This window comes from Pempheris klunzingeri, chromosome 8, assembly GCF_042242105.1.
Source record: "Pempheris klunzingeri isolate RE-2024b chromosome 8, fPemKlu1.hap1, whole genome shotgun sequence".
NCBI lineage: Eukaryota > Metazoa > Chordata > Actinopteri > Acropomatiformes > Pempheridae > Pempheris > Pempheris klunzingeri.
The window spans coordinates 12549858-12563849 of NC_092019.1; the positions used below are offsets into that span (position 1 = coordinate 12549858).

The window sequence follows — 13992 nt, forward strand, 5'->3', positions numbered from 1 at the left end:
AGTATGAAATCTTTATACTATATGTTCCACGTGGTAAGAATAAATGTACATTAAATCTTCGTAAGCTGTTTGGTGGTTTCGTTCTTCTGGAATAATTACTACTTTCGGTCAAACAAGTGTGTGAATTCACACACAAAATAAGGTTTAAAAGAATTTTCTGATACATATATTTTCACTTGAGTGCTCAGGAAACTTGTAGGAAATGAGGTCCATCTCACTGGGCTCAACAGTTGACATGGGGTTTACTGTTTGCATCAGATTAATTATTGCTGATTCAGTAAAATCACTGCATAAATGTAAAATAAATATACCACAACCATCAGCGAGTGGTCTCACTAACTGGCTACATGCATAAAGCTTGAAGGAGGACTGCACATGGGTTTTCTCTTTGTATTTATCCAAACATCAAAGTGAAACATCCAATCAAAGCTAAGATTTGGCTTCTACTCAACATGTTTAGAAACCACTGCACACACATTAAATACATCTGATAAAAAAATAAGAGCTAATTAAGCTTTACATGCCAAACAGGCTTGAACTATAAATATTTTCACATTTTTTTAATGAGGAATGATCATAGACTTGTATATGAGAGTTTTCATACATTACATACAGTCTATAGGAATAACAAAACAGTACTTACACCACTGCAGCAATCAGTGAGACAATATGGAGCTCCTCCTGCTGGAGAGAAAAAAACATCACCTGCCATGTCATCAAATCGATCAGATGCATGGTTATAAAGCTAAACTATTATTCGTGACATTTAGCTACATAATCAGTAAAAAAAAAAAAAAAAAGGTTTTTCTTTTGGTGCATGCAGGAAAAACTACACACGAGTTCCCCTCTGTGCTCATGAGCTTTTATTTCGAAATCAGATGTGCGGTTACACCGGAAGTGAAAAGCCCCATTCGAAAGGCTGCAGCAGGATGAGGATGTGAAGACAAAGATTACACCTGAGCGAAAACAAACGCTGCGTGAAGACGGGTGGCCTATCTAGTCAGACCCAGCATTCAAAATTTGTTATAAACCAATGTCAACTCGAAACCCACGGAATCGTTTTTCCCGAGCAGCTTTCCACAGCTAGCTATGTTTTATAGAAAACATGACGGACCCAGCAGTGACTGTGTGGTAGCAGCGACAATGCTCAGGCCTGTCATAACCGGCTTGTTCACATTTTGTCCGTCACATCAATGACCATGGATGTCAGAGCAGTACTGGAGTTTGCCACAGTCACCAGGGGTCTGTCACTGTTTTTGCAGGTGAGTTTCAGCCACGTTGGATGTTGTGAAGCTAACACTTTGCTAATCTAACATCCCCATTTGTTAGTTATTAACCTTAATGTTTAAGTCACCTCAGCAATTATATGTTTCTGTACGGTAGTTAATGAATAGTGCACATGGAAAACATACTGTATGAGGTAAGTAGGTCTCAAACACCTGTGTGCTTTGTTTCTTTGTACTGTTCATAATGGCAGGATTTGTTTTAAAGCTGTCCAATGTCCCTCCCCAGGCTGTCTTGAATGCTGCCATCCCTGACCATGATGCTGATGCGTTCAGGCCCCCACGGACAGAGGAGCCCCTGTACTTGGACTCTGCAGTGGAATGGCTGTTGGGCGGCCTCTCTCACTGGGACGCCGAGCATTTCCTCTTCATTGCTGAGAGGGGATACCTCTACGAACACAACTTTGCTTTCTTCCCCCTCTTCCCTGTCGTCTTGCGGGGGCTGGCAGAGACGCTGCTGTGGCCCCTGAGCAGCTGGCTGAGCGTGCGGGGGCGTTTGCTGGTGGCCGTGGCTCTGGGGAACAGTGCCCTCTTCCTGCTGAGTGTGGTCGCCTTGCATGCGCTCAGCAGAATAGTTCTTCAGGACAGGCGTCTCGCTCTGCTCTCCAGCCTGCTCTACTGCATCACACCTGCCAATGTTTTCATGACTGCTGGGTACTCGGAGAGCCTGTTTGCTGCGCTCACATTTGGCGGCCTGTTCCTCCTGGAGAAGGGATTCACCCTCCGAGCCTGCCTGGCACTCAGCATAGCCACTGCAGCACGATCCAATGGACTTGTTAACATGGGGTTTCTACTGTATCTTCCATCTCTGCACGCTATATCCCAAATTCGTTTATATCGAGCAACGACAAAAGGCCACAGCAAAGTCTTCCGCTATATTTGGGCCATCATCCGTCTCCTGCTCACCTCCCTCTTGGGAACTGCAATTATTGCCCTTCCCTTCTGTGCTTTCCAGTACTACGGGTACAGGACGTTCTGCACGCCGTCAGTCTCCTTGGAGCGGATCCCCCCTGCCCTTCTGTCGCTGGCTGAACGGAAGAGCTACCGGGTTCCTGATGAAAATGGTCCACCACCCCTCTGGTGCATGAGACCCCTCCCCCTGCTATATTCTCATATCCAGGATGTGTATTGGGATGTGGGCTTCCTCCGCTACTTTGAGCTGAGGCAGATACCAAACTTTATTCTGGCTCTACCTATGGCTACCCTCGGCATTATGGCAGCTTATGCATACTTTCAAGCCAATCCAGACCTGTGTCTGAGACTCGGACTTTGGCAGACGGGTGCAAATAAAGGGCTCGACAAACCCACACCTGGCATGTTCAACCCCAGAGTGTTTGTGTATGTTGTGCATTCAACAGTACTTCTGGTGTTCGGGACCTTGTGCATGCACGTGCAGGTAAGTAAATCTTCTAAATTACCTTCTTGTGGAATGTTTAGTCTGTGGGAGTGAGGATCAGCTGTTAATTTCCATTTATCCCCAATTTTCTGCAATTCCCAATCTACATTTCTAGGTTCTAACCAGGTTCATGGCCTCCTCGTCTCCCGTGCCCTTCTGGATAAGCGCTCATCTGCTCCTCCTCAACGAGCCGCTTCTTCATCGAAGGAAAACGTCGAACCCCAGCGTGCAGCTACAGGCACATTCTAGAAACGGATGCAAGCACACACCTCAAAACCCCATCGTTGCACTGCTGCCGCATTTCACAGCCTGTTCTCCGACCACACAGAGCATCCTGGGATACTTCCTCTCCTACTGGGTGCTGGGCCTCGCACTGCATTGTAACTTCTTGCCATGGACGTGATTTAAAAGGTTGCTCTGAGCTTTAAATGCAATATTTCTATGTAGGACTGGGCTGTATACTGTATTTTAAATGATATGAATCCACACACTGGTGTTTTTACACTACATCATCAATAGTCAGTTTTTGTTAATCCAGTTATTGGTAAATTGTTCGTTGCAATAGCATCACAAAGAAAATCATTTATATCCATGAATGCAACGTTTGCCAATGTCACAAATAGAAAGCAAATAAAAGTAAAAATATTTTATAAGTATTGTAAGTAATAATACTTTAGAATACTTTGCCTCATGTTATGATGTCGCCCAGTCATACATAGCACTTATTGACATGATTACATTTTTGATGCTGATTTATTCATGCAATAGTCAACAAATTTAATTTGCACATGTATCTGTTAAATGTGTTTGTAACCGTTTGAGAACACTTTACCTGAAACTTTATTGAATACTGTTTAGTTGTAAATCTTGGGAAAACTGTCATTGTACTTTGGGGGGGAAAAAAAATTGCTGAAGCATAAAATTTTATTCACTCAGTTTAATATTGCACTGCATGTTTAGGAGACTTATTCTAAGTTATTGTTTGGGGTTTTTGGATGTGAATGAAAAAAAATAAAGATTTTGTTGCTGTGAAATTATATTCATTTTATTTCCATGTAAAGGAAATAATTTCTTTCATTATGCGTATTGTGAAACTGCCACGTTGTGTTTTGTTGTAAATGACATTTGCTGCCAAAGATGCTCTGGCAAGTTTAGCTTTGAATTTAACACTAAATGTGATAAATTTAAACAGAAATGAAATCAAACAGATTTACTTCAAATATGTACTGATTATTCCACACACAAAATCCCTTCTACCTTCCTCTGAACAGTGTGTAAACATGTTTTTCGGTCTTGCTTCATGGTCCTTTATTGCACTGCACCCCTGATGCTGGCAGATTCTTTAAAACCACTAGAGGTTGCTGTTACTCATTAAACATCTTAGTGCACCACCTAACAGTTAATAATGTTTTTTTATGGATGTTTTATGGAAAAGATTTAACAAACCTGTAAGCAAGCGTTTTAACAACAATAGGTGCATTATAACAAAGAAAAGTGAACCAACTAATCAGGGTGTTTCTCTGCTGAACAGTGCAACTAGTTTAATACTATAGCATTACATTTGTGGCGTGTACAGAATAAATATTTTGAAGATGAACAATTGTACATCATTAATCTAATTTCACAGACTCTAAAAATGTCCTCCAAGCAAAACAAGGTTGGAGACACTGAATAGTGCCACAGCTGACATGCACACAGAACAGCGGCCTTGTAGTCAAACACTTCAAACAGTGAGTCTGTCACCTGTTAAGCATTACCGGCCCAGAGAGCACTTAACATGGTGACCAGTTGCATTGTGGCCGCTTAAGTCAATGTTCTCAGCAGCTGGTGGGTAAAAAGTCAGGGTTACTTAACGCCCTGGAGAGTCAGTCCATGTGGAGACACATAGCAAAAGTTCAAACTGAACAGTTGCATTTAGTCCCAGTTGATGTGATTAAGGATAAATTACCAAAATAATCATCACCGAAAATATTGCAAATGTATGACGGAAAACTGTGAGCAAAAAGCTGTGGTATTCTATGGTAATGTATGGTATCCAGACACTTCGGCATGTGGACTGGAGGAGTTGAACTATCTCAAATGGTCATATATATAGTGAGGTAAATGCCATACAATCCTTAGCTTTATCACTTCCCATCAGATTTAAACGGGGATTTAAAACAGTCCACATGCTCAGGAAAACAATAGAATAACAACAAAATGATAATAATATAAATCAAGGATGCCCTTATGGTAATGTTTTTCTCTACCCCTGCTTAGCACACAGGATCAGGTTTAGCAGAATTGCTAATTCAAGTTAATCATTTTAAAAATGATGATGCTTAATTTTACATAAGACTAAAAGTGTGACAAAGCTACTTTTCTCAACAGTGGACTGCAGCAGTGTTCAGTACCCAGTACATATCAGATCTGTGCTGAGCTCTTAATCTAATTACCACACATTCACTGGGAATTCTGGGGCCCCTCTGAACAATACTGGAAACATCCCATGAAATACCCACCATGTTTGTGTAAACTCCCACCAGGCTGCTAAACATGACAGGAGGACATGAGCTCAGCTACGGCCCTGAACAAGACCAACAGACCAACAGCAGGATTGGACTGGATTACCTCATTTGTCCTGTCTGAAACTACATGTTGCATTTTCTATATGGCCTTTAATAAATCAGTGTGGGAAAAACACAGCACCTCAAACTGCCTATGTAAATCCAAACAGATTATCACTGTGGGAGCGCTGGTGTCTTTCGCTGATTTACAAGTCATCTCCACGCATCACTGACGTCGTGGAGCCGTTACAGATCAGCGGAGAGGCCTGCGTGTTTACGTCACCGTCCTCACCGTGACGTACATTGGCTGACGGCAAAAAAAAAGGAAACGTGAACCGCCGCTAGACGCTTGAGCCTAAGCTCGTCTGAGAGTGCTCAATTTGTTATTAAAAAAAGGCGAGTTCATGTCACCGAACGAGTACTTATATGTATGAATGGCTTTAATTTAACCGCCAAAGATGGTAGTTAACCTTGAGTCGAGTCGGGAACTGATTCAGCTCGTAAAACTACGGAGAATAATAACTGTGCTAGCTCGCTAGCTAGCTAGCGTTAGCTTTCAGGATGGGCAACTGAACGCTAACCGAAGAAGCTAAATATCAATGTACAATGACTGAATCTTGAGACTGCTGGCTCTCGGAAAAGCGGCTAGAAAAGAGAGTTTGTTGTGTGCCTTGAAGCTACCTCTGGACCGTGTTGATACTGTTAACGTGATGAAAAACTGCGAGTACCAGCAGATCGACCCACGGGCGCTGTCGGTGTCGCCCTCGTCCGCACAGAATCACGCCGAGAAGAGAGTGCAGCGGCGGCGGAGGAAATGGGAAGTGTTCCCGGGAAAGAACAGGTTTTTCTGCGACGGACGGATCATCCTGGCCAGACAGAGCGGTGTCCTTCCTCTGACACTGGGCCTTATTGTTGTCACATGTGGCCTTTTCTTTGCATTCGAGTGAGTAAAGTAAATGTATGATTCCTTCCAGTGAGCCCTGAACGCAACGTTAGAGGTCTTTGCTGACATGGAGAAGCTGTAAATTCCCCAAGTTTCATATTTTTGTATTTCAGCCACTGTTTCGTGATAGTATACTCAAGGATAAAATATTTTCTGTTACAGTTGCCCATTCCTGGTTAAGCACCTGACCGTCTTCATACCTGTGATTGGTGGGGTGCTTTTTGTGTTTGTGGTCATCTCCCTGCTGAGAACCAGCTTTACAGATCCAGGCATCTTACCCAGGGCCACCCCTGATGAAGCGGCAGACATAGAGAAGCAGATAGGTAAGGCACACCCTGGAGCTGCACACTGGCTGTGAGACAGATGGGGTAAAACAGCTTTGCCATATGGGGGATCTCTGAGGGACGTGTTTGTTACTGAACTGCAGACCTAAGCAGCTTACTCCCTGTAATAGTTGAAGAGCACAAGAGCCAAAGCATAGCATTATGTGTGTTTTTATTCATTGCTTATTATATCATTTGATTGCTTCCTGGATGAAATGTTGCCATCAAATGAGCAAGTCTCAGTGAGTCTCTCCAATATGCTTCTCTATTTTAAGATACCTCAGGATCATCTACGTATCGCCCCCCACCGCGGACCAAGGAGATCCTCATCAACCAGCAGGTGGTAAAGCTCAAATACTGCTTCACTTGTAAAACGTTCCGCCCTCCTCGGACCTCCCATTGCAGCCTGTGTGACAACTGTGTTGGTAAGGATTTGGCTGGAAGTTACCACTTATCCTAACTGCACTAATGAAACTCAACAACGTAACAGCCTTGCCAAGAGGAACAAACCATACTGATGTACTCGAGGGTTTACATTACTTTACATTACTGATCTGTTTCTTGAATTTACTATGTAGAGATGTAACAAAATTAAAAAGATACTCTTGCCATAGATTTCAAGTTACTTTACTTGAGAAGCTTTACAAAAGTTAAACTGAAATTCCACAGACCTCATTCCTCATTCAATGTAAACATGAGTTCCAAAATTCAACTGAAGTCAGTATGAAGCTTCAGCTGTCTGAGTTAAATCAAACATCTTTCTTTATAAGTCTTTTTTTTTTGTACATATCTTTATCTTTGTGTCGTCCCTGGCAGTGTTTACTTGCTGAGCTGTGGTGGACTGATAGTAACACAATGAGGGAATTTCCTACTGAAAAATGTGTAACTTTGGAAGATGCCCACCTGATTAGTCTAACTCAGACTCCCGAGGCCTCCCATTAACTGTGGATAAGCTTTGGAATCTGTTTTTACACGGAACAAGGACTGTGGGACTAAGGATTTTTTCCACCCATTACTTAACATTGTAATTGTATTAGGAAGGCATCTCTTTATGGGCCAGTATGAACAAGAGGAATCACTACAGCAAGCAAAAACTGATTCCACGATCATATTGACACTTGACAAATTCAAAATATGTGAATCTATCCTTTAACTGAATCAGGAAAATTATAATTTGATGAAAATGCTATATAAATTCTGGGGTAGGAGTGATTATTTTTATGATACAACATATTAGGTGTTACTGCTATTATACTTTACAGCTACCATAAAGGTGCCTCTAACCTCTGACATGCATGCTGTCTTTTTTTTTTACCCTCAGAACGATTTGACCACCACTGCCCATGGGTGGGGAACTGTGTGGGCAAGCGCAATTACCGTTTTTTCTACAGCTTCATCATCTCTCTGTCGTTCCTGACATCTTTCATATTTGGCTGTGTCATCACGCACATTACCCTGCGTAAATATTCTCACTTACAAAGACACAAATGCACTCAGTAGTGGTATGATGCCATATTATCAGGAGCCGCTTTTAGATCACTTCATTTCTGATTTGTCCTTTTCCTTCCAGGTTCTCAGGCAGGTAAAAGCCTTGTTCAAGCCATTCAAGAGAGCCCTGCCAGATATCCTTTGTACACATTGTCACATAATCAGCCCGCTTATGGGATGCATGACATCTTTTTAAATTTGCTACTGTTTTGTGCCAAGAAATAACACGAGTTAGACTGTCGACAAGGCATTTCTCAGCGCTCTTCAGCCTAAGCCCACGCCTAATAGGATCAGACAGTTAGCATCCAGCACAGCAGTGCTTTTAGGCAGATGGCTTTCCAGTAGAGGGTTTGCTGCCTCATGTCCATGTGAGATGATGTCAGTGGCTAGACAAATATAGGCTGCATGACTACAGAGTGGTTAAATTTGTTACTCACAGTTAGAGTGTGGAGTAAGTTCCTCATGCTATGCATGATGTGCAGGACATTATGTCATTTTGTTGGAGCCTGTGTGCGTGTCTTTCTAAATCTAGAAAGAACACGGGCTGTTTATTTCTTACTAGTTATCTCAGTGAGCAGATGATCTGATTTTACTGTAACTTATTGAGTCACTTTTCATATTAAAATGAAAAACCAACTAATTAACGAATATTATGTGACAATTTAACTTGTTCACTGTAATAAATTTCATATCTCAAGCACGCTGAAACAAATTTATACCAGTGAGTGAGGAAGGTTGGTAAGAAAGAAAGATAAATGATTCTAGGAAGCAACAATATGATGGTGAACCTTTTTGTTGGTGTCTGGAAAGCAGATTTGTGGTGATAGATTTACTAAAGCATTGCTCTTTGTATGATATAGAGGTAGTTGTTTTTTACTTGAGTAATTCCATTTTCTTTTACATCTTATATTCTATCACTGGAAAATGGTCTGCTGTTGCTGTTTGTTGACAGCAGAGAATCAATTATTTAACATAATTACATAAGTTTTATTTCATTTAGCTGAGACAGAGAGGCATAAGTCAGCTGAAGTAGATGTGCTTGGTGCAGGACAAAAAGGAGTCTAACAGTGAGAGGAAAAACACCCACACATATTCACCCTTGTCATGGGTTTTACTCATCAGCTTTAATAGTCGTCTTTGTTAAGTAATCATTGGTATTGGTGATATTATCGTGCCTTGACTCTTCCCTGTGCACTGTGGTGGAGTTGGTGATTTGTTTCTTCTCCATCTGGTCTATCCTGGGCCTCTCAGGCTTCCATACCTATTTAGTAGCCTCCAACCTTACAACAAATGAAGACGTAAGCACTCTTTCTTCTGGACACGATACAGTTCAATTCATGATGGTTAAAATAGACATTATGCACTTACTGGTAGCTGACTTTATTTATTTGCTGTGCAGATAAAGGGATCCTGGTCGAGTAAACGGGGTACAGAGGAGTCTGGGAACCCCTACAGTTACAACAGTATTATAACCAACTGCTGTGTGACATTATGTGGCCCCATGCCCCCAAGGTGAGGCCTCGAAACATTTTTCTCCTCAATCCAGTGTCTGTAGTCCATGTTAAATTGCATGGTAACTTAATCCTCTGTTCTGTTCTCTAGTCTGATTGACAGAAGAGGTTTCTTGCCTCCTGACGAGGCAATCCCTGCTGCTTCTGCTGTGGAGATAGAGCTGCCCCCCTTCACAGCCAAGAATGACGCGCACATGGTAGGATGAACCAGCTTGTGGTCCCTCCAAAGTCATGACTGTCCCATAGCCCGTTGTTGTTGTTGTTGTTAGGCTGACCCCCATGCTCCTTTCTTACTCTGTATCCACTCCTTCATCCTCCAGACCTCCAGCAATCTGTGGCTTGTGTTATGAAAGATGTGCATTTTATACATAATGGTTATGACGACAGAAACTAGAGCGTGGGGTTTTATTAATGAATGGCCTAATCAGTGGTCTCTGACTGGACTGGAACGAGGTTACTAGGGCTCAGCTTCTGATGGCTTGGAACTGAACACAATATTAAGCCAAATATCCACAGTAGAAATGATTAAGCAAGCTAATAAGAGCTGTCATTCAACAGAAACCTCTTCCTAGAGGTAATCACTGTGCAGCGTGCTGAAGTGATACTGCTGTGTCACTTGTTCTTTGAACTTTAGAACAAAATGTCTTGAAAAGCGTCTGTAACACTGTTTGGCATCATCGAGCACTTAAAAGCGCAAGAAAGTGGGCAGAGTTTTTACAGCCACAAATTTAACCGTTCGTTACCGTCATTGTTGAGTTGCTCAGTTCCCCCGTCAGACTGCTGCAGATATATTATGGTCATTTGCTGCCGTTGGACAGTAAAACACATTTATTGCAGCAACTTTTGATATTTGACTTGCGTTTATGTTTGCCTACAACTTGTTGCTGTATCGACCTCCTCGTTACTGTATTACTGGGTTTGCTTGTATGTTATGGTGAAGGTGTATGCACGTTACATTATTACTCATTAGTAGGAGATTCAAATGGTATTCGATCATATTTTGTACTTGATTTATCAGCACTTTATCCGCACAGGTTATTAATCACATGCCTTGAATACATCTGTCATTCAGTATGTTTGCCATATCAAATGTTTCAAGTATGTTAAAGGCAGTATTGCTTTACTTTTTTAATCCATGTCTTCTATTTTTACGTATATATTTTTCATTTTAATTAAAAAGTGTTCTTTTATGCGTTAAATAAACATTATTTTTGTATTTTGGGATTTTGGTCTTTGTTTTGAGTTTACTTTGCCTCTTCATTTTCTCATGTGCCTGACAGTAGATTTTTGTATTTTTTAAGTTTTTTTTTAAAGTTTTTTTTATTTTTTATTTCAGTAGCTATAAGTTAGAGAACAGATGAATCTATTTGTTATGAACATTTGCTTCCTATGTCTGTGACATAATTGCCAGAAGAAAGGTCTGACACTCAGTGTTGTACTGTATCCATTCCACCCTGCTAGGAGGAGAACTGTCAGGATTTTGCTTTGTCCTGCACAGCCTGAAGGGCACTGCTGCATGTAGACGGTTGATGGTAAGAGTAGGGGTGAACGTAAAACCAATCACAGCATCTCTTCACTCGCCATTTACTGTGTCTTTTTTCATAATATAGTTTGTTTTTAAGTTTTGAATCTCTAGTCATTTCCCTTTGTAAGATATGACTTTGTTTTTGCATAAAGCCAAGTGTAGTTGGAGTAGATGTTGTGATTGGTGTGTGGTGACTGTGTGAATGAGTGCACTGCCTTACTTGTGAATGTGCATGCTTCACTACCATTCATTCTCCTCTCATTAACATTTGCTCACTCACTCGGCTTAGGATGGAGCTCGTGTTTGAAGGCTGATGATCTTACTCTTGTCCTTTTTAGTAGTTAGATGATATTGTGCATGCATGATAAGCCTGCATAAACTGGATCTCACTTTCTACTTTTATCAGAGCCAGAAGAAACACATGAAGAGGCTTCCTCACATGTATGAGTCTTTACCCATGTTGCATTGTTTGCTTTGAACTCACTTCTTCCATGCCTTTCCATGTGAATCTTTTGACAGTGCTGTCATCACTTTCACTGTGCTTGATGGGCGCTTAACTAATCATTTTAATCACCTTGCAGAATTTTCTATCCATGTTTGTCCTGTTTTTACTGTTTGGCCTTCCATAACACAAAATGAGGTCTGAGGAAGATGCTTTCTTGACCCCTTTCTTTTTCCCCCCTCCTTACGCAGTGCACTCAGAGCACCAAGGACGTGCTGGAGAGGATGGTCCACTCCTTGGACGTTCATGGCCCGTGCCCCCCTGGCACCCCAAAGACTACCCCTCTGGACCTGGAGGTTCCCAGCACGGCAGCACCTTCCACTGAGCCTTCACCCTCCACCGGCTGCTCAGGACAGCCCGCCCGCCCGCCCGCGGCCGCCTCTTGCCCCATGTTCAGCAGAAGCAGCAAGAGGGACTCGCTGCACTCCATCAACCCGGCCTTCCGCCTGGCTTCCCCCTCCCCGTCGCTGAGTCGCACCACCTTCATTCTGGGCGATGCACCCGACATCGGTTTTGTCCCGCTATCCTGAGCACTCCCAGCAACCATAATAAAACAGAGGGAGTCTCAGAGCACTTATCCTGCTGCACTCAAACGCTGCTCTGCCTCACATATTCTGTTTTTGGCTACAAAGAAACTTTCATAGTGGTGGTCATGCCGTGTGTTGCCATGTGGTCAAGATATCCTGATGAGTTGATTAAGCATTACGTGGAGGGTTTTTATGTTCTGTGAGTTTTATCAACACTGTCCTTCTTTACTACATTTGTCCTTCAGGATGGAGGTAAATCTTAGTAATACTTGGAAGCACAATATAGAGATATTTTTTTAACACCTTTTTATGAAGACACCCAGAACATGCCTCCACACCCTCCACAGAACCTCAAGCCATACATCCCAGCCGCAGCAGCGTTTCAGTTCTTGCTAATATCTTATGCAAACAGGTCTTTGAATCTGGGAACACATACAGTACGACTGTGGATGCAAGAAGTACAGAGACAAAAGTTTAGGTTTACTGAACTGGCATGCTCTGGACGGCGAGCCTTTCAGGATTATCAACTCAAGAGTTAGCCTTATGTCATGTCATCAGGGTCTACGTCAACCGTGTTTAGATGAATGAATGAGTTTGAAGAGGGAGGGCAAGGCGCAGATGGTGTTTTATTTAAATGTATGCATATCAATGTTTATGCTGTATTTTGCAATCATTTCTTCATGTCTTTTGCATCAGATGTGCTTAGGCTAAAGAGTAAATACCATTACTTTTTGTTGGGTGTATCACTTTACAGAACTGACAGAAAGACAGAACTGAGTGAAGTTGTGCAGATATTTGCATGTGTGACTGGATACTAACTGACAGACGTGCAGCATTTGTTGCTTTATCTAATTTCTTGGATGTCAAAACAAAGTATTTAATTTAAATCAAAATCGAATTTGCTGCTGCCTAGCACATCTTTAGTTTCCATATTTATTGCTGGCACACTGTTTCCTATTGATGTGAGCATCTGCTTTTTCTTTGCCTCAGGGCACGTCGGCCGTACTGGGCATCGCTTGACACAAGTGTGTTGGTGGTGACAGCACAGGCCGGACGTATGGACTCTGTCAAACAGAGTAATGTTTTTGGAATGTTGATGAGGCCCCTTCACATGCAGGGAAAGCTGTCATTTTCACGGCTGTGACCTTTCCCTCCTCTTCAAGCATGAAATCTAACCCTCCGTCTGTGATGGTGGAGCAAACGGCAGGAGTTAGCTTGTAACACTAGGGGGCAGCATGTCAAAAGGGATTGGAGCAGTGGAGCAGCATTGGACAGTTTAGTAACATGAAAAACATAAACAGAAAGGCCTTTTTGATGTTTTATTTATTTTTTTGTAATTGAGCTGTACATAGATAGTGAGTTTTGGAGGAACCACTTTGCCATAGTCAGTGAATCATTCATTTATCAGTCTGCATCAAGACCTGTAGGTTGTGCAAACAATTACAAGCAGTGCTTGTATGAACAAACTTGGTTGTCTGTATTTTGTAGGATGTAACAGTGGAACTGTAACATTTGGTCAATAAAAATGATCCATTTTGTTGATTTGGGCTTTTTTTTTAAGGCTCCGCAGGTGTTCGCACAGGCAGATGTCCAGCATTGAAAAGGGTGTGTTTGTGTGAGGGGTGTTGTGGACAACAGCTGACACAAACCTGGAGCAAGGACAGGATCACAATGAGGTGAAAGGGAACAAAACTCTTAAAGCTCAATCAGGAGAGGATAGGTGAACAAACAAATTGTTGTAGCAAATAAACCAGTGTCTGGGTTTATAAGTCAGATCAGATAAAAAACACCTTAAAGCAAACAAAAGACTAAAACAATATGATTTTGATAATAACACTGTCTCCTGTGTCCATCCCGCCCCAGAGATGCATTCCCACCTAATACGATTAAGTCTTCTGGATTGTGGCTCAGGGGTGTTTTCCCTCTTGTAAATTAGCATACAGAATAA

General features: G+C 42.0%; 2 protein-coding genes across 2 annotated transcripts; both read left to right on the plus strand.

Moving 5' to 3' along the window:
* The first annotated feature begins 930 nt into the window (after positions 1-930).
* Positions 931-3182, plus strand: pigv (phosphatidylinositol glycan anchor biosynthesis, class V). Its single transcript, XM_070835787.1, has 3 exons — positions 931-1262; positions 1513-2679; positions 2795-3182. The coding sequence occupies exons 1-3, from the start codon at positions 1194-1196 to the stop codon at positions 3080-3082; spliced, it is 1524 nt and encodes a 507-aa protein (XP_070691888.1). The 5' UTR covers positions 931-1193; the 3' UTR covers positions 3083-3182.
* A 2384-nt stretch (positions 3183-5566) lies between these two features.
* On the plus strand, positions 5567-13591 carry zdhhc18a (zinc finger DHHC-type palmitoyltransferase 18a). The gene is made up of 9 exons (XM_070835334.1): positions 5567-6168; positions 6331-6491; positions 6767-6916; positions 7813-7950; positions 8062-8113; positions 9175-9277; positions 9379-9491; positions 9582-9687; positions 11709-13591. Exons 1-9 carry the CDS (start codon positions 5936-5938, stop codon positions 12045-12047), a joined length of 1395 nt encoding a protein of 464 aa, XP_070691435.1. The 5' UTR covers positions 5567-5935; the 3' UTR covers positions 12048-13591.
* Positions 13592-13992: the final 401 nt, after the last annotated feature.

Excerpts from the sequence above, each read along its gene's own strand:
- pigv (XM_070835787.1), top strand. The coding sequence starts at position 1,194 with ATGACCATGGATGTCAGAGCAGTACTGGAGTTTGCCACAGTCACCAGG. Across the intron at positions 1,263-1,512 it reads GTCTGTCACTGTTTTTGCAG|GCTGTCTTGAATGCTGCCAT; the intron begins GTGAGTTTCAGC and ends GTCCCTCCCCAG. Across the intron at positions 2,680-2,794 it reads CCTTGTGCATGCACGTGCAG|GTTCTAACCAGGTTCATGGC; the intron begins GTAAGTAAATCT and ends CTACATTTCTAG.
- zdhhc18a (XM_070835334.1), top strand. The coding sequence starts at position 5,936 with ATGAAAAACTGCGAGTACCAGCAGATCGACCCACGGGCGCTGTCGGTG. Across the intron at positions 6,169-6,330 it reads GGCCTTTTCTTTGCATTCGA|TTGCCCATTCCTGGTTAAGC; the intron begins GTGAGTAAAGTA and ends TTTCTGTTACAG. Across the intron at positions 8,114-9,174 it reads ATTCAAGAGAGCCCTGCCAG|TGTGGTGGAGTTGGTGATTT; the intron begins ATATCCTTTGTA and ends TTCCCTGTGCAC.